The sequence below is a fragment of the Mobula birostris genome, chromosome 21 (genome assembly GCF_030028105.1).
Source record: "Mobula birostris isolate sMobBir1 chromosome 21, sMobBir1.hap1, whole genome shotgun sequence".
NCBI lineage: Eukaryota > Metazoa > Chordata > Chondrichthyes > Myliobatiformes > Myliobatidae > Mobula > Mobula birostris.
Window position 1 is genome coordinate 53,957,303 of NC_092390.1, and position 24,970 is coordinate 53,982,272.

At 39.3% G+C, this 24,970-nt stretch overlaps 1 protein-coding gene across 6 annotated transcripts in view; it reads left to right on the forward strand.

Annotated features, from left to right (window-relative positions):
* The window catches only part of LOC140185802 (arginyl-tRNA--protein transferase 1), a 180,602-nt gene that overhangs the window by 53,783 nt on the left and 101,849 nt on the right, over nt 1-24,970 (forward strand). For all 6 annotated transcript variants that reach the window (XM_072239501.1, XM_072239504.1, XM_072239505.1 and 3 more), the window contains one exon: nt 14,198-14,230. In XM_072239501.1, coding sequence (XP_072095602.1) covers nt 14,198-14,230 — 33 coding nt within the window. The remainder of the gene's footprint in view (nt 1-14,197; nt 14,231-24,970) is intronic.

Consider the following 24,970-nt stretch of genomic DNA (forward strand, 5'->3'; position numbering starts at 1 on the left):
AACCTTTTGTAGTGCATGCATTTCATATTTTGTCAAAGTATGTCCACATCCAAGTCTACAAACTAGAATGTGGAAACTCAATCTGGCAGTTAGGGTTAGACTCATTTTTGTCTGACTGTGATATACGCTTGTCAAGTATGTTGTGAAATGTGACTGTCTCTTTTGCCTTTGTGGTGCTGACATTTGAGTTGCTGCCAGTGGTGACTGACAATAACAATGCAATATAGATTTCACCTTTCAATTCATTCACCTGCTCCTCCATTGCTGCTGCTGCCACCTCTTCCTACTACTGCCTTAGCTGTTGCAAAAGGGAGAATTTGGGAAACTGGTTGGATGCCTCCAGAGATCTTGCCACATTAAAGGCAAAAGCATAGCTATGCTGTAGTTCTAAGCCTATTGGTTAGGCCCTCCCCACCAGTGAGCACATCTGCACGAAGCATTGTCACAGGAAAGCAGCATCCGACATGTGGGATTCTCACCACCTAGGTTATGCTCTCTTCTTGCTGCTGCATCAGGAAGAAGGTTCAGGAGCCACAGGACTCATGCCATCAGGTTCAGGAACAGCTGTTATCCCTCAACCATCAAGCTCTTGAACCAAAGGGGATGACTTCACTCTACTTGCCGCATCACTGAATTGTTCCCACCACCTATGGACTCATTTTCAGGACTATTCATCTCATGTTTTTAATATGTATTACTTATTTATTTGTTGTTGTTATTATCTCTTTCTTTTTGTATTTGGACAGTTTGTTGTCTTTTGCACCCAGGTTGAATGTCCTTTGGTGCGGTCTTTCATTGATTCTATTACGGTTATTACTCTATTATGGATTTTTGAGTAAGCCCACAATAAAATGAATTTCAGGGTACTATATGGTGACATATATGTACTTTGATAACAAACTTATCTTGAACTTTGAAAGAGGCCAGCATGCTCATTTCGGAGGGGGTGTGGGATGGGGGTGATGATGTACCAAAGGATACTTGGCATACAAGGGAGATTCAGGAGTTAGCTAATTAAATAAAATTTGCAGGATGCTGGAAATCTGAAATAAAAAAACAAAAAATACTGGAAACCATCAGCAGGGCAACGAACTTCAGTGAAGGAGAAGTAGTGTTTACCTTTTGCTTCAAGACCCTTCAACAGAAATGGGAAAGGGTGAATACAAGTTAGTCCACAGTAGCAGAGGCTGGGAGAGAAATGGGTAGAATAAGGAAATGTATGTTAAAATCAGATTATTATACTTTGTCTTTGCTTGTGTTTCTTATATCAAAACTACAGGACACGTCCAACAGGTCAAAGGGGAAAAAAGTGCGAGAAATAGCCACTATCAATATACACAAAGTGAGTGAGTTACTGAAAGTTGAAGATGAGGTATCGAGTCTAGAAAGCTGCAACATGCCAGATAGGAGATTAAGGGTAGTTCCTCACATTTGAATTTGGCCTGTGATAGTGCAGAAAGTTTCAGCTAGGTTATGAAGGGTGATTCATTCTGGACATAGCCATTGTTTTTAGTGGGGAGGCAACTGTTTCTTGTAAGTTGGACAAGAAGACGAAGGCAAAGCATTATTTCATTGAATAATTTGAAATGTCTAATGCATTAATTGTATTGAGTGAATACTGCAGTTTTTCTATTGATACTCTTGATTACCGATCAAATGAACTTGTCACGTGTTTGTGTTTTTTTTTAAATCATGGTTTACTATTTTCTGTATTAATTTTTCTTGTGTTACATGTTCATTTATTAGGATGAACAGAACTACCACATGTCAGGACAGGGACATTTCTGTTCTCACCTCCCCCAGCCCCTCCTTATTTAATTGCTGGTTTAAAAAACCTGGTATTTGAAAATAGTTTTGAAGTATTTACTCAGTTACTGTGACCTATTTGTACAGACAACATGGGGATCAATAGGCAAAACTGTACAAGCACTTGATCGTGGACCAATTTAGTGGCTATTTGGATCAAGTAGACGATTCATTGCTTTACATTGCTATCTCTTATAATTGAATCAATCTTTTGGAATGAAACCATAATGAAATTGAAATAGTAGGCTAATATTCGCTTCTCAATCAGGTTGCAATAAACTGGAATTTTTTTTTACATCATTAAGATTTACAATACTGTGCAAAAATCTTGGGCACATATATCTAGGGTGTCCAAGACTTTTGCACAGCACTGTATATTGGTTAAAAATGGGAAGGTGGCTGGAAAACAGAAATAAGAGTACTTAGCTTTGTATTATCTCAGTAGTATTAAGTGTTATTTGCACAGTACTGTAATTCAGTTATTCATGATATCACCGTTTAGCAAATGAAACTGTACAAGGTTAATCAAGTTTAGATATTTAATGTTTTACTGAATACTTTGATTTAAGAGCTAATCAGATTTTTATAGAGAAAAGTAGATAAATATTTTTGGGCTTTCATACATTTGGGTTGTCAGTTTTAAATGTTTTGTGAAGAGAAATTGCATTTTTGTAATTACATTTTGATTATTTACTCTAGATATTTTTATATATAGGAACAAGAGTTTAATGCAAAATGCCAAATGTTTGTGAGTAAAATTGTCATAACACCATAAAGCTTCAAACTTCTCAAAGCGACCCTGAATGAACAGTTGTAACCATGCTTTAGTACATTAGGTTAGAAAGCTTTTGGTTGGCTTTACATTTAGTGACAGCTTCGTCAAATATAATTGTCTCCCACAGCCTCCAATGTAAAGGTAGCTGCATAATATGTTGACCTGCGCATGACTAAATATTAGCTTTGGCACTCATTAATCCTGGTGGAAAAGGAATCATTTGGCTATGAAGCAAAAATAGTAATACATGTTAATATAGTAATAAATAGCATTCAAAAATGTATGAAGACTTTAAAATGTGCTTCGACATTCCAGTTAGGATGGGATATTGGAACATAGGGCTGTACATAGGAACATTTCGAGTATAAGCTTTTGGTGACCCTGCATAGTAATGTGATATCTCCCAAGCAGTAGTTGAAAAACAAAAGTGTCCAAATTATGTGTTTCTGAATCATTCTGGATTGAAGAGCAAGTACGTAATTATGCTACTGTGAGTTGAACAACAGGAATTCTGCAGATGCTGGAAATTCAAGCAACACACATCAAAGTTGCTGGTGAACGCAGCAGGCCAAGCAGCATCTGTAGGAAGAGGTGCAGTCGACGTTTCAGGCCGAGACCCTTCGTCAGGACTAACTGAAGGGATCCCTTACTCACTCTTCCTTCAGTTAGTCCTGACGAAGGGTCTCGGCCTGAAACGTCGACTGCACTTCTTCCTACAGATGCTGCTTGGCCTGCTGCGTTCACCAGCAACTTTGATGTGTGTTGCTACTGTGAGTTGAACTGGGTTGAAATTTCCCATACTTAAGTTGACAATTTTATAAGCTGAATATATTTCTCATTTTCCCCATTTTTCCCCAATGTAAAGCAATGTCCTTGTGATAATTCTAATGATTTGTCTTATCTTACCTTAAAGATGTTGATGCATGCATGAATAGACAGAACCTGTTGAATTGGGCTCATCTTTGTAATCATTGTTTTCTCCCCCCACCCACCAATCAGCTCTCCTAATGACAGTATTATACCATTGCGATTTGTGTATCTGGTTAACTTCCAGGCCATTTTCTTCATTTATCCTAAGAAGCAGACCTCCAGCACTGGATCCTCCAGTCTTGCCTTGGATGACTTCAGGGCTGTTTCAGCTATTTGTAATCCTTGTAGTCAGAGACATCTCAAAACAGTTCTTATAGACCAAATTCAAAATTTATCTTGCTGCTTGACTGCAGGCCGAAGCATCACGCCTGAGCTTATCACTGGATCCAGCATTACACTTGGAAATCAAATCCACTGAATTTGATCTCCAGTGCTTTCTAGATTTCACGTTACTGTAGTACAATTCAAGTTTGTGTAGTTTCATTGTGCCCTAGTTATGTTTCATGTAGTTTGTTTTATTGCGTGTTTCTGCAGGCTTTGCGCTATTCTTTTGCTACACTGATGATGGACCATACTCTTCCAGCCACTGATGCATTACAATTCATATTTCCAATAGATAATTTGCCTGGTCTTTCACCCATAGTGAAACAAAGGTTTTTAAAAAATCTATTTCTAACTTACAGATGTTTCTTTTTGGATGGGTGTTTACCCATTTTGATGAGTATTTTGTTGCTGTTGGGCATCTGCTGTCAATGTCAGAAACATTTTAATAACTATTAAAATCAAGTTTAATCATTAATGTCTGAAAAAAATCAACTAAAATGCGTAAAGCACTTCAAAGTATTAAAAGAACTTGCATTCTCCTTATGTCTATCCCTGTAATGAGTGACTGTTGTCATGAAGAGCTGTGAGGATATGCCAGGTGATTGCAGGCAAGTCAGTTTGTTTAACTTGGTTGACTAAACTCAGAGGTAATGATGTAATAAAAGGTATGTGGTGCTTATGAATTTTCAAAAGACTTTTGATAAAGTGGTGCAGAGGATAAATGTGCAGACTGATAATTCAGAGGCTGGGGATGACAATCCTGAGCATGACACAGTAGCACAACTAGTAGAGCCACTGCTTTCCAGTGCCAGAGACTCTGGTTCAGTTCAGATGCAATCTGGTACTATCTGTGTGGAGTTTGCATGTTCCCTCTATGACCTTGTGGGGAATGCTGCTTCAGTAGGACTAGACCTATTGTTGGTTGGCAGACAGGAAACAAAGAGTAGGGATTAATAGGTCCCTTTCAGAATGGCAGGCAGTGACTAGTGGGGTACCGCAAGGCTCGGTGCTGGGACCACAGCTATTTACAATATACGTTAATGATTTAGATGAAGGGATTAAAAGTAACATTAGCAAGTTTGCAGATGACACAAAGCTGGGTGGCAGTGTGAAATGTGAGGAGGATGTTATGAGAATGCAGGGTGACTTGGACAGGTTGGATGTGTGGGCAGATGCAGATAAATGTAGATAAGTGTGAGGTTATCCACTTTGGTGGCAAGAACAGGAAGGCAGATTACTATCTGAATGGTGTCCAGTTAGGAAAAGGGGAAGTGCAACGAGATCTAGGTGTCCTTGTTCATTAGTCACTGAAAGTAAGCATGCAGGTACAGCAGGCAGTGAAGAAAGCTAATGGCTTGTTTGCCTTCATAACAAGGGAGTTGAGTATAGGAGCAAAGAGGTCCTTCTGCAGTTGTATAGGGCTCTGGTAAGACCACACCTGGAGAATTGTGTGCAGTTTTGATCTCCAAATTTGAGGAAGGACATTCTTGCTATTGAGGGAGTGCAGCGTAGGTTCACAAGGTTAATTCCCAGGGTGGTGGGACTGTCATATGTTGAAAAATTGGAGCGACTGGGCTTGTATACACTGGAATTTAGAAGGATGAGAGGGGATCTGATCGAAACATATAAGATTATTAAGGGATTGGACACGCTAGAGGCAGGAAACATGTTCCCGATGTTGGGGGAGTTCAGAAACAGAGGCCACAGTTTAAGAATAAGGGGTAGGCCATTTAGAATGTTGAGGAAAAACTTTTTCACCCAGAGTTGTGGATCTGTGGAATGTTCTACCTCAGAGGGCAGTGGAGGCCAATTCTCTAGATTCTTTCAAGAAAGAGTTAGATAGAGCTCTTAAAGATAGTGGAGTCAAGGGATATGGGGAGAAGGCGGGAAAAGGATACTGATTGTGGATGATCAGCAATGATCACAGTAAATGGCGGTTCTGGCTCAAAGGGCCGAATGGCCTACTCCTGCAACTATTGTCTATTGACCAGAGGTTCCCAACCATTTTTATGTCATGGACCACTACTGTTAACGGAGCGGTCCGTAGACTCCTGGTTGGGAACCCCTCTAGACGCTAAAGCATTGATAAACTTAATGTTCACTGTCTTTATTTCATTATGATGTCACATCCTCAAAGAGCTTTATCCTGATGGTGACACCTACTTGTGCTAATTGGGATATCTCTTTAAGCATGTGCTGTTAGTATTTTGACAAATTGCAAGCCATGGCTTTGTAATGATTCAGAATTAATGAGCACTATGAAATTAACTTCCCATGGGGTCCTGATAATTCAATAGTGACAGCATGAAATGTAACAACTTTAGATATTAATATACAAACCTTTTGTAAACCTGGCGTAACTTAACATGCCATATGTTTAGGTGAACTTGTCTGCTTAAATAAAAATAAGTAACTATCCAATTAATAAAAGGTGCAATTTGTATTCTTTCCAATTCTCCCTTATAAATTTCTCTAGTCTTCAAGTTTAACACAAAAATAAAGTATTTGGATATAACAGGAAGGATAGCTTTCATTAGCTTGTTCAGCAAACCAACAAGCTGTAATTGGCTGCATTGGTGTTTTTTGTGACGTGACCTAAGTTAAGAATAAGTTACTCTTTGGAATTTTAATGTGATCAAATATACTATTGCTTGTGAACGCTTATTACCTTTCTAGCAAGGTGGTAGGTCAAGTTTAGAATTTTAGTTTGGGATCAATTGCACTTGTACATGCCATACTTTAAGGTGGGTATCAAGACTATGAGACTGATCTAGAGGAGAGTTGCCAGAATAACACTAGGTACTTCACCCATGCAGGTTGGTTTAAACTATGATTCTAATGAGAGTGCAAAGATTAGAATAAACTTTTTATTGGCAAGATAAGGGGAAAACAGCAACTAGTTTTAAAAAAGCCTATGGAAAGTTGTTAGAATATTGAAGGTACTGCATGAACTAGTGGTAGTAGTTGTAGTAGTTATGAGCAACTACAGCAAAGCACTGCGAACAGAACCCTCTCTCTTTTCCTCTATGTAAAGAAGAGTTTAAAACACAATTGCTATAGACCTAAAATTAAATATTTTTTAAAAATTTGAAGTCTTGCATGATTTTTAAATGTTCAGCAGCATTTGATAAGAGTTGTTAAATCATGTATCACACTGCCACAATGGTACCTTTAAGAAAATTACCTATACAAAAAAAATTTTGAAAATTATGCTGCCAAACAAATGTGAAAGAGGTGCTGTTAATTACTTGTGAAATATGAGGTGGATTATATATAATGTTGACATTATAATCTTTCAGTTCCACTATAGTACATAGGTCAGTAACCTCTGTGCAATTATTTACAACAGATGTTGGGTATTATTCACAAATTTAATGGAATGTTTTTGTAACTTGTGCCTTCACAAAGAAATGTCTGTTGTATATTGCATAGATACTAACAATCAAAGATCACATCAGGTAATCATAGTTTTTTTTCCAAAATAAGTGATTTTAAGGTTTTTGCACATTGACTATAGTTAATAGCGATAAACATTTATTTCTTGGGTACATCTGCCGCCAGACATTTTGGTGTCAGGATTTCCTTAAATAGGTCTTAAGATTTTAAATCTAACAGTTCTTAGAAGCAAATTTCAGTATTAAGTTCACTTTGCTTATCTTTGTTGGAAGTATTGTTTAAAGGTTTATGACACTAAGCTGTGACAAATTGCATCTATTAGTAGTTTATCAAAGAGGAAGAAATGACACCTAACAATTTCAAAACATATACAATGGAAACCAATGTTCTTCTCTTTAACTCTCCAGTCTGGTTTTACTGAACAGCTATAAAGTGAAGATTTCTTTGTTTCTAAAAACTGAATACAGTACAGCAATAAATCATACAAATCAACATAGACATTTTTAAAATGAGACTGTTATTGGGCCTGAATTTGCTAGAGTTGTATCATAGTATTAACCCTGAGCACAAGAATCATTAATAGGTAAATATTCCAGAAAATTATGGAGATGGTAACTTTCAGTGTTATGACTGATTGACAACCCTTTCCACTGTTGATCTGTCCAAAAGTGGTAGTAAGACTCAGTTCACTAGGATCACCAAGGATGATCAAACCTTTGCTGCCTTTAAGCTATTTTATATCCCTCAACCAACAAGGTTGGAAATAATGATATGAGTGACCTGAATGACTGATGATTCTGCAGTGGTAGCATTCCTATTGCTATTGTCCTTTTCAATATCAGTTTTTGTAACTTATTCACCAGTGGGGAGAGGATACGGAGCAAACAGAGGTGAGTGAGTATTGAGGGGCAAGCCTACTTACCAAAACTATAGTTGTGCACGAAACACATAACCATCTTCCAGTAACTACCCAGCATGTAGTCGAGCGATTCTGATGTTTTTTTAAAAAAACTGCATGTGTGTACATTGTGTGGACAATGTAGTAAGTATGTTCAGTTAAGTGCCAAAGGTTGTAGTCTTCTATGTTGTCCATAATTTTGCTTTATGGTAAGAATTTCATTGAATCTTGTCAGAAGATAAGGCTGTAGAAGTAGATGTTCTTAGCCTGCAATGCTTTTATGGGAGAAGGTGTGATTGGCAATGGAAAGTGATCAGAAGTCGACCAGTGATTACTCCCCTTAATCCTTCCTCCACCAAAAACACTTCACTGGAGGTGTATCAGGAAGTATGAGCTGAGATTGTAGAATGATGCCAATTATGACAGGGGCACAAAGGCAATAAATAAAACAAATTAAACTTTAATTGAAAACAGCATGTGAAGAACTGCATTAGTGAACATGCAGAAAAGCAAAGTAAGCATTTCTTAAGGAAGCTAAAGTGGGGACATATATAGAGTAGCTGGATAAAGAAGGTGATGTCCATGCTTCTGTGGAAACAGAGATAGTGGAATTAACCTTTATAATCTTTGAAGAATGTATGTTTAATTTATAAAATAAACTGCTTAAAGTTATTTTCTGAAATTGCAGTTCACTTGTTTTCTCAGAGCCATACCTCAGTCTGCTTTATACTCAGTTATTTCATGTGACGTGTACTTCGACAAGCTGGTCGATACATTTCAGAAAATTATGGTGCAACTAGAGATCAAAGTGAATGGAGCATGTTGGGGATGGGAAGTACGAGGGGAAAGGGCTGAAAAGTTCAAGCAACCATTCTATTTCCAGCAAAATCAAGATCCTATATATTAAAAACAATACGTTTTAAGCAACTTTTTATCATTATATTCTGAAAAGGTAATTGAATTGTTAGATCTTAAAACCTCAAAATATTTGAAACCCAAGAAAGGAAAGCAAATGGATTAACTCTGGCAGTGCAATGATTTTAATAATTGAAACCTTTCACAAAGAATTGGTCATACCAATATCAAACAGTTCATGTGTATGGCTTGCATTTCAGGAGCGGTTTGCTGAGGAGAGCATACTGTTGTATGTTGCACAGACCCTCCAGAATCACCACCTGTCTGCACTGTGAGAGTTTGTCCCAGGCACTACCCCAAGACAGTCAAATCCTTGGACCGTGAATGAGCTGTCAAAGCCTGTCAAAAGCTTTCTAACAAGTTTTAAAAGTTGGCAGGCACATTTGAAAACTATTAAAATAAAATTAAGCAATTTAAAGAAATTACTAAAAAGATTATTTACAGAAGCATCAAACATTAACACATAATTAGAAACCTGTTAAACCAAGGAAAATATTAACATATTCTAACCTTTTTTTTTTGCACAGTGTCAAATGATCCCATTCAAATGAATAGTGTCTTTGTTCTTGTACGTTTTCTTAGGTGTAGTGCTAACTGAATGTGGACCCTTTTTTTTGGGGAGGCTTGACTCCAGCTAAGGAAGTCTCAGACCTCTGTGATTGGGCACATATTCTGAGAAGACTAAATTTCTGAGAGACAAGTGGTGATAATTGTTCTGTTTGAAACCTCTGGCTATCAGTCAGCAATGATTCAGCACAATAATTTGTTTTCTATTCCATAAGCTTCAATCTTATTGAAAAGTCTTTGAAAGAGAATTTAGTCAAATTTCATGTCCGCTGACGGGCCTCTTTCCACCCCGATTTTTAAGTTAACTGTTGGATAATCAGGCATTGCTTAGCAGGTGAATGTTCAACTTTAATTGCTCTAATTTCTGACCATTAGATGTTAGGTTTATTGATTTTTAATTGCATTATTTCCTGTCTGAAATCCAGAAAGTTGTGACATAGGGCAGTGTGGCAGTTAGAATTTAATTTCGTTTTGAACATTGTTATTTTGGGTTATTTATAAAGCTTTTTCAAATGGTTCAAATTGTTCAATTTAATATCAGAAAATATATACAGTATACAACCTGAAATTCTTACTCTTCACAAATATCCGCAAAACAAGAAACCCCAAAGAATGAATGATGGTAACATCAGAACCCCAAAAGCTTTTTTTTTAGTATTGGGATTTTATTTTTAGAGGTTACCTGGGCTTTTATATTCGAATTGAAATAGGGCAATTTTTTATCTTCCATCCAGTCACTTTTTTCCTATTAACAGTATCATGTTTTGTATGTTACTGTGGTAAATTGATTACATTCAAAGGATTCAAAATTGTAAAAGTTGGACTTGAATAGCTTTGCTTGGAAAATGCATGGTCTTACAAAAGTGTAGGATGATCATTAACTGAATACAGTAAAAATAGCATGTAAGGTTGAGTGTAATTAAAGTGCAGAGGAGCCCGATACTTCACAGCTTCAAATTATCCAGTACTTTTGTCATTAGTGCAAACTCTTTTGCAATGACAGTCTTGTGCTTTAAATGGAGGATGAGTATCTTGACTTGTAGAATTCAGAGAGAAAGACACATCTCCAAAAGTTCTAAGACCCCTAATGATACACAGAACAAGGAACCAGCAGGTAAATTGTAACTTGCGACCTGTGAGCATAAACTAAAATTGTTAGAAGAACTTTCTAAAAGGGGATGGTGGGCAGCCAGAAGTCTTGGTACATATTGGCACCAATGACATGAGTAAGAAAGGGGAAGAGGTCCTGAAGAGAGAATTTTAGGAGTTGGGTGGAAAGCTGAAAAATGGGTTCTCCACGGCGGGCAATGGGGCAGTTGCTGTACAAATAGATGCAGTGTGCACTGAGGCTATGAGGAAGTACAGGCAGATGATAGGACAAAATTGAAGTCAATAGCATAAGTTAAAGTGTAATGGGGGGGCAAAATCAAAAAGGGTGCTGAATACAGGACTGAAGGTATTATATTTGAATGCACACAGTATACTGGATAAGGTAGATGATCTTGTGGCGCAGTTAGTGGCAGGTATGATATTGTAGGTACCCCTGGTCATGGCTGAAAGAAGATCACAGTTGGAAACTTAACATCCAAGGGTACATGGGGTGGGGTGGCTATATTGGTAAAAAAGAACTGAAAGAAAATGAAAAAGTGATAGGAACAGAAGAAGTAAAATCATTGTCAGTAGAGTTAAGAAACAGTAAGGGTAAAAAGACCCTGGTGGGAGTTATATAAAGGCCTCCAAATAGTAGGCAGGATGAGGTCTACAAATTACAACAGGAGATAGAAAAAGCATGTTATAAAGGCAATGTTGCGATAATCATAGAGGATTTGAATATGCAGGTAGATTGGGGAAATCTGTTTGGTGCTCTATCCCAAGAGAGGGAATTTGTAAAATGCCTATGAGATACTTTTTAGAACAGCATGTGGTTGAACCCACTAGGGGAATGGCAATTCTGGATTGCATGTTATGTAATGACCCAGATTTGATTAGGAAGCTTAAGGAAAGGAACCCTTGGGAGGCAATGATTATAATATGATAGAATTCACCCTGCTGTTTGAGAAGGAGAAGATAAAATCAAACATATCAGTATTACAGTACAGGAAATTACAGAAGCATCAGAGAGGAGCTGGCCAAAGTTGATTGGAAGGGGACACTAGCAGAGATGATGGCTGAATAGTAATTATGGGGGGGGGGGGCGGAATTCAGAAGGTGCAGGATAAATGCATCCCAAAGAAGTAGTCTAAATGCAGGATGATACAACAGTGGCTGACAAGGGAAGTCAAAGACCATATGAGAGGGGAAAAAATAGAGCAAAAATTAGTGAGCAGTTAGAAGATTGGGAAGCGCATAAAAACCAACAGAAGTCAACTAAAACAACCATAAGAAGAGAAAAGATGAAATTTGGAGGTAAGCTAGCCAATAATGTTAAAGACAATTCCAAAAGATTTTTCAGAAGTAAAACGAGTCATGAGTAGATATTAGACCGCAGAAAAATGACACAGGAGAGATAGTAATGGGGGACAAGGAAATGGTAGACGATCTGAATAAGTATTTTGCATCAGCCTTCACTGTGGAAGACACTAGCAGTATGCCAGAAGTGTGTCAGGGGGCAGAAGTGAGTTGAGTTACTATTACTAGGGAGAAGGTGCTTGGGATGCTGAAAGATCTGAAAGTAGATAAGTTCCCTGGGCCAGATGAGTTGCACCCCATTGTTCTGAAAGAAGTAGCTGAAAAGATTGTGAAGCATTAGTAATGATGTGGAATGGGTGTTTCATATAATAGAAAAGTCTAGGACCAGAAGGCACAGCCTCAGAATAGAGGGATGTCTATTTAGAATAGAGATGAAGAATTTCTGTTGCCAGAGGATGGTGAATCTGTAGAGTCTGTTGCCATAAGTGGCTGTGGAGGCCAAGTAATTGGGTGTATTTTAAGGTGGAGGTTGATGGGTTCTTGATTAGTCAGATGTCAAAGGTTATGGGGAGAAGGCAGGAGAATGGGTTGAGAGGGAAAATAAATCAGCCATGTTGAAATGGCAGAACAGACTCGATGGGCTGAATGGTTTAATTCTGCTCCTATGTCTTATGGTATTGTGGAACAGTCAGAGTGATGTCACCTTGCTTCAGGAGCCTGTCCTGTCATCAAAGAGCTGATGTGGAAGAGTGTGTTGAAAATGCAGAAATTGAGGGCCTTTAACTAGTACGAGGAGTCCCGTATGGTACAGTACCAGTCTTGCATATTGTTTGGCCAGAGTTGGAACCGATGGGAAAGAATATTGGGCTTCAGGTGGTAGAGAGGTTGGTTCCAGTAATTGATTATCTCAGTGTAGACTACAATTCAAAACAAATATAGGGAAATTATTCATTTTGGAAAGTATTAGAAATTGTATAAATGAAGAGGATCTCATGGGTATAATCTCAATTATTTACCTGAATAAAATACAAATTGACACGAGAAACATTTTTGGTGAATATGTAATTTGAGGAGTAGAATGGGTTAATGTAGGACTAAACAAATTTACCACTAGACTTGGAGAATCTTTCTGGGAACACGGCCGTGCAGTTAGACAGGGCATTTGTAGAACTTCGACAATAACTGGGTTGAGGTGCCCTTGAGTAAAGGGGAGGGAATAAAGAATTGGTCTTAAAGTAAATTTAAAAGAAGAATATGGACGTTTGAGCAATTATGAAAATCAGACTCTTGAGATATCTGCATTGCTCCATTTCTGTACAATTGTTCTAAATTTGAGTTCACCACCATTGATAGTCAAATCTTCAGCTTTCATGGACTTGCGTTCTAAAATTCCCTATAAATGTTTTCACTTTTCTATCCTCATTTCCTCCTTTAATGTATTCTTTGCAACCAACCTCTTAGATTAAGATCTTGGTAAACTATGTTAAGTATTGTACAATTTAAAAATGCAAACATGAGGAAATCTGCAGATGCTGGAATTTCAAGCAACACACATAAAAATTGCTGGTGAACGCAGCAGGCCAGGCAGCATCTACAGGAAGAGGTACAGTCGACGTTTCGGGCCAAGACCCTTTGTCAGGAGTGACGAAGGGTCTTGGCCTGAAACGTCGACTGTACCTCTTCCTGTAGATGCTACCTGGCCTGCTGTGTTCATCAGTAATCTTTATGTGTGTTGCTTAAGTATTGTACAGCCAGCATTTTATTATTTCTTTTGTGTAGCACCTTGGGACGTCATTGCTTTGTTAGACCTCTTATGCACATGGTAATTCTATTTACACTATTGGTTTTTAATCAGGTATAAATATTAAAAACTATCTTTAAATTGAAGTTTTCATCACAAAAGAAAACTTCAGTTGATCTGGCTATACTCTTTCTAATCCATTCTTGGTGGGTTGAGTAATGGTGTGAATACAGGTAAACCTGCTGAATAGAGAAATTCGATATAAGGAGTGAACATTCTATGTAATAAATAAACTTTGTATATTTAACCTTCATATCAGTTGTAATGTTATATGTAATAAAATTGCAAGAACTGATAAATTGTATTTATAATAGAACAAGATTGTTTTATGTATTATGGTCATCTACATGATTACTGTGTTATCTTTATTAAGGCTATAATTAATTTGATTTTTTTTCTTTTTTCATGCAATGAATGTCGATTTATCTCAACATAGTATACGCGATTCCTTTGTCAGTCTCCGCTCCAGGTAAGATCCACATTAGATTCATTGGTATGTTTTAAATTTTTTTTGTAATTTGAGATGCAGAAGCAAAGCTAGATATCTGCCATTTATTGCTTTAGAATAAGATGCTACATTATTGAAGATTTAAGATGTGAGCTTAATTTCTTTGATGAACCATGTATCTGGATGAACCATGAGACCTGCAATCTGCTGAGGGCCAGATCAGAGGCATTCAGATCTGGTGACCAAGTAAGATGCAAGAGGTCCAGGTATGACCTCTGGAAAGCTATCTCAAGGACAAATTGGTAATGCCAGACTGAATGTGAATCACCGTGGCAGAGCTTGAATGATATTACCTCTTACAGTGTGAAATCAAGTGACACTGGTGATAACAGAGCTTCGCCCCCAGAAGAGTTCAATGCCTTCTATGCTCACTTTGACCATCAATACATGGAGGAATCTTCACGAACTTCCACAGCTTCCTATGATCATATGATTTCGGCCTCTGAGGCCAACGTGAGAGCATATTCAGAAGGGTGAACTCACTGAAAACATCAGGCCTAGATTGAGTACCTGGCTGAGTACGAAAGACCTATGCTGGAATGTTCATTGATTTCTTTTACCTCTCATTTGGACGGTCTGAGGTACCTACCTGTTTTGAGCAGGCTTTAGCTATATCAGTGCCTAAGAAGAACATGGTAACCTGCCTCAATGATTATTGTTCAGTAGCGCTTAGAACCACTGTGAAGTGTTTTGAGAGGTTGATGATGAAACGTCAATTTCTGTCTCACAAGTGACTTGGATCTGCTCCAATTTGCCTACCAGCGTAACAGGTCCACAGCAGATACCATTTCATTGGCTTTTCAGTCAACACTGGAACATCTGGAGAGCAAAGATGCAGACATCAGGATGTTCTTTATTGACTACAACTCAGCATTCAATACTATCAGCCCTTCAAAACTAATCAATAAACATCAAGACCTTGGCCTCAATGCATCATTGTGCAATTGGATCCTCGATTCCATCACTAGCAGACCCCAGTCAATTCGGATTGGCAATGGCATCTCTTCCACAATCTCCATTAGCACAGGTGCACCAGGAGGCCACGTGCTTAACCGCTGCTCTACTTGCTTTACACATATGACTGTGGCTAAGCACAGCTCCAATTCTGTATTTAAATTTGCTGACGATACTGTGATTGGCTGAATCAAATGAGGTCATGAATCAATATATAGTATATAGGAGGGAGACAGAAAATCTGGCTGAGTGGTGCCACAGTAATTAACTCTCAATGTCAACCAGACCAAGGAGCTGATTATTGACTTCAGGAAGAGGAAACCAGAAGTCCATGAGCCAGTTCTCATTGGGGGATCAGAGATGGAGAGAGGTTAGCAACTTTAAATTCCTCATTATTATCATCTCAGAGGACCTGTCCTGGGACCAGCACGTAAGTGCAATTATGAAGAAAGCACGGCAGTGCCTCTACTTCCTTGAGAGTTTGCGAGGATTTAACATGACATTTAAAACTTTGACAAACTTGTATAGCTGTGTGGTGGAGAGTTTATTGACTGGTTACATCATAGCACCAATGCCCTTGAATGAAAAATCCTACAAAAAGTAGTGGGTATAGCCCCAATACATCACGGGTAAAGCCCTTCCCACTATTGAGCACATACTGTTGCAAGAAAGCAGCATCCGTCATCAGGGAACCCCACCACCCAGGTCATGCTCTCTTCTCACTGCTGCCATCAGGAAGAAGGTACAGGAGCCTCAGGACTCACACCACCCAGCTTCAGAAACAGTTATTATCCCTCAACCATCAGGCTCTTGAACCAGTGGGGATAACTTCATTCAACTTCAGTTGTCCCATCACTGAACTGTTTTTACAACCTATAGACTCACTTTCATCACCATGTCCTTGAAATTTATTATTATTATCTTTTCTCCTTTTTACTTGCACAGTTGACTTTTGTACATAGATCATTTGTCTGTCCTGTTGGGTGCTGTTTTTCATTGATTCTATTATAATTCTTAGATTTACTAAGTACTCCCACAAGAAAATGAATCTCAGGTTTGTATGTGTTGTCATGTATGTACTTTAATAATAAATTTACTTTGAACTTGGAACTTTTTAAAATAATTTTATGTGGATTTATCAAGCAAAGGGAATTGAACTGGTATTAATAGTTATTTCCGTTTCTGTCACAGTATGTTTTTACTAGTATTGATTCCCGTGAAATATGATGCAATTTTTGACTGGTTTTATATACTGAGATTTTGCTCTGACTTTCAGCTTGTATATACAATTACATGATTGAAATTGTTTACATTGATTTGATTAAATATAAAATGCATCACTGTTACTAAATCAAATGAGATTTAAGATGGCTGAAGCAATTAATGCTTCTCAGCTGTATGTGAACGTATTTTGACTTTGGGTGTCGAGAACTGTTTGTTTCTGGAAGAAATATGTTGACAAAGGTGATAGAGCAGGTGTCCCCAACCTTTTTAGCACTGCGGACAGATTTCGTATTGACAATATTCTTGCGGACCGGCCGTCCGGGGAGGGGGGTGCGCAGAGGTGGGGGGGATGGTTGCCAATGGACAAGAGTAGCAGTCAAATACGTTGTGTTTACCCCGAGAAATACTACAATGACTATGAAGACTTGCGCGGGCACCAGTGCCCAATGCGTGACTTGGGCATGCATGCACGTACGGATATTTTTCTGCAAATCGTTTTTGGCGATTCTGTTCGGGGGCGGGGGGTTGTGTTAATCACGACTGGAATATAGGTGATAAGTGGCTAATACACTCAATTTCGTTTCTAAAAGGGTTTATCTGACTAATTTAATATTAAACACACAGCTCATATTTTCCTCGCATGAATATAGCGATAAGTCAATTATCAGAGGAGCTTGAAGTAAGTGTTGAACGAACTTCCAGTAGCAGGCTTGATATTATCATTTAAAGTTAAACTGGACAGCTATATGAACAGGAAAGGAATGGAGGGTTATGGGCTGAGTGCAGGTCAGTGGGACGAGTTGAGAGTAGCGTTCGGCACAGACTAGAAGGGCAGAGATGGCCTGTTTCCGTGCTGTAATTGTTATATGGTTATATAAGTCACATAAGTGAATAGCATCATAACATTTTAAGTAACGTTCGGATATTAAACACACAGTGCATATTTTCCTCATATGAACATATAAAATCATTGCAACGCACCAATATCGCTGAATCAGTGGGAACCCTGGGCTGAATACTTGTTTTCCTGCAACAAGTCTGTCCTATTGAGGGGTGATGGGAGACAGCGATACTCGAATGGGTTCCGTATGTCCAGTCTATTCCGCAATTTAGTTTTTGTTGCATTCATTGCAGGGATATGTTGGAAATGGAAGCAAAGTTTTCACTGCTTTCGTGGCTATCTCAGGATATTTAGCCTTGACTTTGATCCAGAATGCCGGCAGAGATGTTATGTCAAACATACTCTTCAGCCCGCCGTCATTTACAAGCTCGAGGAGTTGATCTCCTTCCCGCGCTGACATGGATGACGCATGCGTAATGACCTCGCTTGCGTTCAAGCTCAACAGTGGGCATGACAAGGAATGAAGAAAGGTGCAGCTGATTCATATCGCCAAATCATATCGTTTCCTCGCGGCCCGGTACCGGTCCACAGCCCGGAGGTTGGGGACCGCTGTGATGGAGCATGGAACTAGGCCCTTTGACCCAACTGATTCATGCCAACCACAACACCCATTGCAGCCAATCATATTTGCCTGTTACTTGGCCACAACACTCTAAACCAGGGGCTTCCAACCTTTTTTTATGCCATGGACCAAAACCATTAAGCAGGGGATCTATGGATCCCAGGTTGGGAACCCCTGCTCCAATCCTTTCCTATCTGTTCAAGTGTATTTTAAATGTTGTTAATGTACCAGCCTAACCACTTCCTCAGCTCATTTCATAAACAGACTACCTCTGGGTGAAAAATCTGCCCCTCTGATTCCTATTAAATCTCTCCCCTCTCACCTTAAACCTATGCCCTCCAGTTCCTTATTCTCCAACTTCTACAAAAAGACTGGATTCGCCTCCATTCTCCAATCCTTCATTGAATAAAGTCTGTTCAGCTTCGCTCCATTATATAATCCCTTGAGTTCAGAAAGAGTACTCTGTACTCTTTCCATCTTAATAGCATTATTCCTGTAGCAGGGTGGTCAAATACTTACCCTTATCTGCAAACAATCCTGCATCACTTTTTAAAAAATCTTTCACACTTTTGTTCTACAATTTTTTCCACTTAATCTCTCCACTGTGGTCCCTGGTTAAACTGTATGGTTTCGTGTGTCAATTATTCTGTGTGAAAATTGAGGCCAGTTTCTTAGAGATCCAAAAGGAATTGGTGATTGTGAATATTTCAGTCACTGTGTTTATTTCCTTTTGCTGTGTGGATCGTGACATAAATGAAGTAAAATCAGAAATTGTAATATTAGTAGCTCCATTTCTGTCCACTGGTGAAAAGTTGTTATTGTGTGCAATCCAACATGCAAGCATGTTTTGATTTTTATTTGTTTTAGTTCTCTTTATGAAAATGCAAATACTTACACAGTAAAAGGTGAATCAGGATTGAATTGTATAAATAATGTTGCAGAAACTTCACTACATCTGTTTATGTATCAGATTTGAAGTCACTAAACCATAATGCGTGCGTAATAAGTAAATGCACCTAGGTGATCTCTTAACATAGTAACTTGTCACCCCCACCCCGATCAGAATCAGAATCAGGTTTAATATCACTGGCATATGTTGTGAAATTTGTTAACTTAGCAGCAACAGTACAATGCAATTCATGATAAATATAGAAAAAAAAGATTTACCGTAAGTATATTAAATAGTTAAATTAAAGATAGTAGTGCAAAAACAGAGATAATTTTTTTAAAAAGTGAGGTAGTTTTCATAGCTTCAATGTTCATTTTGGAATCGGATGGCAGAGGGGAAGAAGCTGTTCCTGAATTGCTGAGTGTGCCTTCAGGCTTCTGTACCTCCTTCCTGATTGTAACAATGAGAAGAGGACATGTCCTGGGTGATAGGGGTCCTTAATAATGGACACTGCTTTTCTGAGGCACCGCTCCTTGAAGATGTCTTGGATACTACAGAGACTAGTGCCCATGATCGAGGTGACTAATTTTACAACTTTCTGTAGCTTCTTTTGATCCTGTGCAGTAGCCTCCCCCATACTGGACAGTAATGCAGCCTGTCAGAATGTTCTCCTTCTTTGTAGCTGCATCAATATGTTGGCACCAGAGATATTGACACCCAGGAACTTGAAATTGCTCACTGTCTCCTCTTCTGATTCCCTATGAGGATTGGTTGGTGTTCCTTCATCTTGCCCTTTCTGAAGTCCACAATCAGCTCTTTTGTATTACTGAGATCTTGTGCAAGGTTGTTGCTGTGACACCACTCAACTAGCTGGTATATCTCGCTCCTGTACACCCTCTTGTCTCCATCTGAGATCTTGCCAACAATGGTTGTATCATCAGCAAACTTATAGATAGCATTTGAGCTCTGCCTAGCCACTCAGTTGTGGGTATAGAGAGAGCAGAGCAGTAGGCTAAGCACGCATTCCTGTGGTGTGCCAGCGTTGATTGTCACCGAGGAGGAGATGTTATTACCAATCTACACAGATTGTGGTCTTCCGATTCAGAAGTCGAGGATCCAATTGCAGAGGGAGGTTCAGAGGCCCAGGTTCTGTAGCTTTTTGATCATGACTGTAGGAATGGTGGTAGTAAATGCTGAGCTGTAGTCAATGAACATCATCCTAACATGGGTGTTTGCATTGTCTAGGTGAACTAAGGCCATGTGAAGAGGCATTGAGATCGCATTCGGTCCAGGTCCTTGCTGAGGCAGGATTTGATTCCAACCTTGACCAACCTCTCAAAGCATTTCATCACCTTAGATCTGAGTGCTACTGAATGATGGTCGTTTAGGCAGCCCACATTATTCTTGGGCACTGGTATAATAGTTGCCCTTTTGAAATGGGTACAAACCTATTCTCACCTGCCTATTACTTTCTCATGGGTCCCCTCCTCCCTCCCTTTCTCCTATGGCCCACTCTCCTCTCCTATCAGATTCCTTCTTCTCTATCCCTTAACCTTTCCCACCTGCCTGACTTCACCTATTACCTTCCAGCTAGCCTCCTTCCCCTCCCACCCCACCTTTTTATTCTGGCATCTTCCCCCTTCTTTCTTAGTCATGAAGAAGGGTCTCAGCCTGAAATGTCAACTATCTATTTTGTTAGATGCTGACTCTTACAACTACCTGGACTATACCTCTTCCCACCCAATTACTTGTAAAAACGCCATCCCCCTTCTCTCAATTCCTCCCCCTCCACCACATCTGCTCTCAGGATGATGCTTTTCATCTCCGAACTAAGATGTCCTCTTTCAAAGAAAGGGGCTTCCCTTCCTCCAATATCAACGCTGCCCTCAACTGCATCTCTTCCATTTCTGCCCTCATTCCATCCTCTTGCCACCTCAGCAGGGATTGAGTTCCTCTTGTCCTCACCTATCGCCCCTTCGGCCTTTGCATTCAATACATAATTCTCCGTAACTTCCACCATCTCCACCTCCACCTCCTCCTTCACTACCTTTCAGGGCCCTAAACAGTCCTTCCAGATGAGACAACACTTCACCTGTGACTCTATTGGGGTTATCTACTGTCCCCAGTGTTCCTTGGTGCGGCCTCCTGTATATCGGTGGGACCCGATGTAGACTGGGAGATCGCTTCGCCAAGCGCCTACACTCTGTCCGCCTGAAAAAGCAGGATCTCCCAGTGCCCATCCATTTTAATTCCACTTCCCATTCCCATTCCAACATGTCATTCCATGGCCTTCTGTACTGCTGTGATATGGTCACAGTTGGGTTGGAGGAGCATCACCTTGTATTCCATCTGGGTAGCCTCCAACCTGATGGCATGAACATCGATTTCTTGAACTTCCGGTAATGCTCCCCCTCCCACCTCTCCTTCACCATTCCACATTCCCATTTCCCCCTCTCAACTTATCTCCTTACCCACCCATCACCTCCCTCTGGTGCTCCTCCCCCTTTTCTTTCTTTCATGGCCTTCTGTCCTGTCCTATCAGGTTTCTCCTCTCCATCCCTGTATCTTTTTCTTCCCAGCTCTTCACGTCTCCCCTCCCTCCCTCCCCGGTTTCACCTATCACCACTTGCTTCCTACTCTCCTCCCCCACCTTCTTACTCTGACTGCTCGTCCTTTTTTCTCCATTCTTTTCCGTAGGTGATGTCTGGCCTGCTGGGTTCTTCCAGCGTTTTGTGTATGTTGCTTGGATTTCCAGCATCTGCAAAATACTACTACCAAATATTGCTTTTGACTGTTCTGTTCCTCTGAACATCTAAAGGTACTACCTGTACTCAAGTTGTTATAGATGAAAATGAAGATGAGTTATATTTGGTTTACAAAGCATATGTTTTCTTAATACATATTTACATAATACTCAAGTAATTTGGTATGAAGTAGGGAGATTATTTCCTTGGTGAAGGAGTTTAGAACCAGGGTTCACAAGTTTCACAATGAAGGGTAGGTCATTTGGGACAGAAATTTCTTTCTAACTTGAGAAAACTCTCCAAATCTGTTAGATTCTAGTGATTTAAGGCCATTAGACAAAAGAGCAAAATTAGGCCATTCAATCATGGCTGATTTCGAAGTTCAAGTTCAAAGTAAATTTATTATCAAAGTACAATATGTGAAGGTTGGGGGTTCGCTGGGTTAAACAGTCAAATGTAATTGGCAACTGGTTGTATTGAATGTAATTTGTTGGTGTTGCATAAATAATTAATAATAAAAAAGTACAATATGTCACAATATATAGCCCTAAGATTCATTTTATTACAAGAATACTTAGTAAATCCAAGAACCATGTTAGAATCAATGAAAGACCACACCTAACACCTAACATGGTGGACAGTCGATGTGGAAAAAACAACAAACTGTGCAAATACAAAATAAAAAAAAAACAAATGAGCAATAAATATCAAGAACACGAGCGGAATAGTCCTTGAAAGTGAGTCCATAGATTGTGGGTACATTTCAGTGATGGGGCAAATGTGGTTGAATGAAGTTATCCTCACTGGTTCAAAAGTCTGTTGGTTGAAGAGTAGTAACTGTTCCTGAACCTGGCAGTGTGAGTCCTGAGGCTTCTGTACCTTTTTCCTGATGGCTGCAGCAAGAAGAGAGCATGAACTGGACGGTGGTGGTCTCTGATGGATTCTACTCTCTCAACTCTATTCTCCTGCCTTATCCTAATAAACTTTGACACTTTTACTAGTTAATAATCTATCAACTTGTTGATTTAGATATACCCAATGACTTGGCCTCCATAGAAGTCTAAATTCAGAATTCCAAAGACTTGCCACCCTCTGGCTAAACAAATTCCTCCTGTATCTGTTTGAAAGGGATGTCCTTCTATTTTGAAGCTGTGTCCTCTAAAGCTAAACTCTCCACTGTTGGAAATATCTGATCCATGTCCACTCTATCTAGGCCCCTTAATATTTGGTGGGTTTCAATGAGATTTCCTCTTATTCTTCTGAACTCCAGCGATTACAGGTCCAGACCCATTGTTAACCCTTTCATTCCGTGGATCATTCTCCTCTGGACCTTCTCCAAAACCAGCACATCCTTTCTTGGATATGGGGCCTAAAGCTGCTCACGATATTCCAAGTGCTGTCTGACCAACACTTTGTAAAGCTTCAGCATTAGATCCTTGCTTTTTATTCTCAAGATAAATGCTAACATTGCCTTCCTTTATTTTTATTCCTTTATCTAAAGTGCATGAATATACATTTCCCTACACTGTATTCCATCTGTCACTTCTTTGCCAATTCTCCTAATCTAAGTCCTTCTGCAGACTTCCTGCTTCCTCAATACTACCTGCTTCTCCACCTATCTTTGTATCATCTGCAAATTTAGCAACAAAGTCATCAATTTTGCTATCCATATCATTTTGATATAATCTGAAAAACAGTGGTCCCAACAATGACCCTTACGGAACACCACTAGTGACTGGTAGCCAACCAGAAAAGGCCTCCTTTATTCCTCTCTTTTTCTGTAATGCCATGAGCTGTTATCTTGTTTAGCAGCATCTAGTCAATAGCTTTTGAAAGTCTAAGTAAAGAATATTTACTGACTCTGCTTTGCTAATCCTGCTTTTTATTTCCTCAAAAAATTCAAACAAATTTGTCAGGCAAAATTTCCCTTAAGGAAACCATGCTGATTTTGCCATTGAAGTACCCAAAAACCTCATCCTTAATAATGGACTTTCAACCACTGAAATCAAGCTAACTGGCCTATAATTTCCTGCATTTTGCCTCCTTCCCTTCCTTAAAGAGTGGAATGATATTTTCAATTTTCCAGTCCTCTGGAATCATTCCAGAATCTAGGGATTCTTGAAAGGTCATTACTAATGCCTCAACAATCTCTTCAGCTACTTCTTTCAGGACTCTAGGGTGTAGTCAACCTGATCCAGTGACTTAACTACCTTCAGACCTTTTAGCTTCCATAGCACCTTCTCCTTATTAATCGCGACTACTCTCAATTCTGCCCCCTGGCACTGTCTAATTTCTGGCCTGCTGCTGGTGTCTTCCACAGTAAAACTGATGTAGAATACTTATAAAAGTTGCTGCCTGGCCTGCTGCGTTCACCAGCAACTTTTATGTGTGTTGCTTAAAATTCCAGCATCTGCAGATTTCCTGGTGTTTGCAGAATACTTATTCTGTTTGTCTGCCATTTTAAGACACCAGCATCATTTTCTAGTGGTGGATATCTATTCTTGCTTCTTTTACTTTTTATATATCAGAAAAACCTTTGGTATCATCTTTTATATTATTGGCTTGCTTACTTTCATATTTCATCTTTTCTCTTATTTTTTTAAAGATGCCTTTTGTTGGTCTTTAAAGCTTCCCAGTCGTTTGGCTTCCCCTCTAATATTTTCTATATTATATGTCCTCTCTTTTGCTTTTATGTTGTATTTGACTTCTTTTGCTGCCTCCCTTTAGAATGCATCTTTGGGATAAACTGATTCTGTGCCTTCTGAATTACTCTCAGAATCTTCATCCTTTGCTGCTGTACCACCATCCCTGCTGGTGTCCCTTTCCAATCTACTTTGACCCGCCCCTGTCTCATGCTTCTGTAATTCCCGTGCTTCCTCTGTAACACTGATATATCTGATTTTAGTTTCTCCCTCTCAAACTGCAGGATGAATTATGATATATTATGATCACTGCCTGCTGAGGATTCCTTTACCTTAAGCTCCCAATTCAAATCTGCTTTCATAACATAGCACTCAGAATTGCCTTTTCTACAGTGGGCTCAAACATAAAAGCCATCTCGTAGGCATTCTACAAATTTCTTCTTTTGCTATCCAGTATCAAAATGATTTTAACAATTTACTTTTGCATTGAAATCACTTGTGTCCTTCGTAACATTGCCCATTTTACATGCCTTCTCTGTATCCCATTGTAATTTGTACCCCACAACCTGGCTACTGTTCAGAGGCCTGTACTTAAGTCCTATTATGGCTTTTTTTAATCTTGCAGTTTCTTAATTCTATCCACATGGTTTCTACATCTTTGCCTTGTTGAAGGCCAGTTCAGTGGTATCTAATACATTGAAGTACAGCAACTATTGAACTTTGAGAAAGAAATGGGCATTGCTTCCTCTCCCTGTCACCCGCCAAGCACAGCGCCCATGACTCTT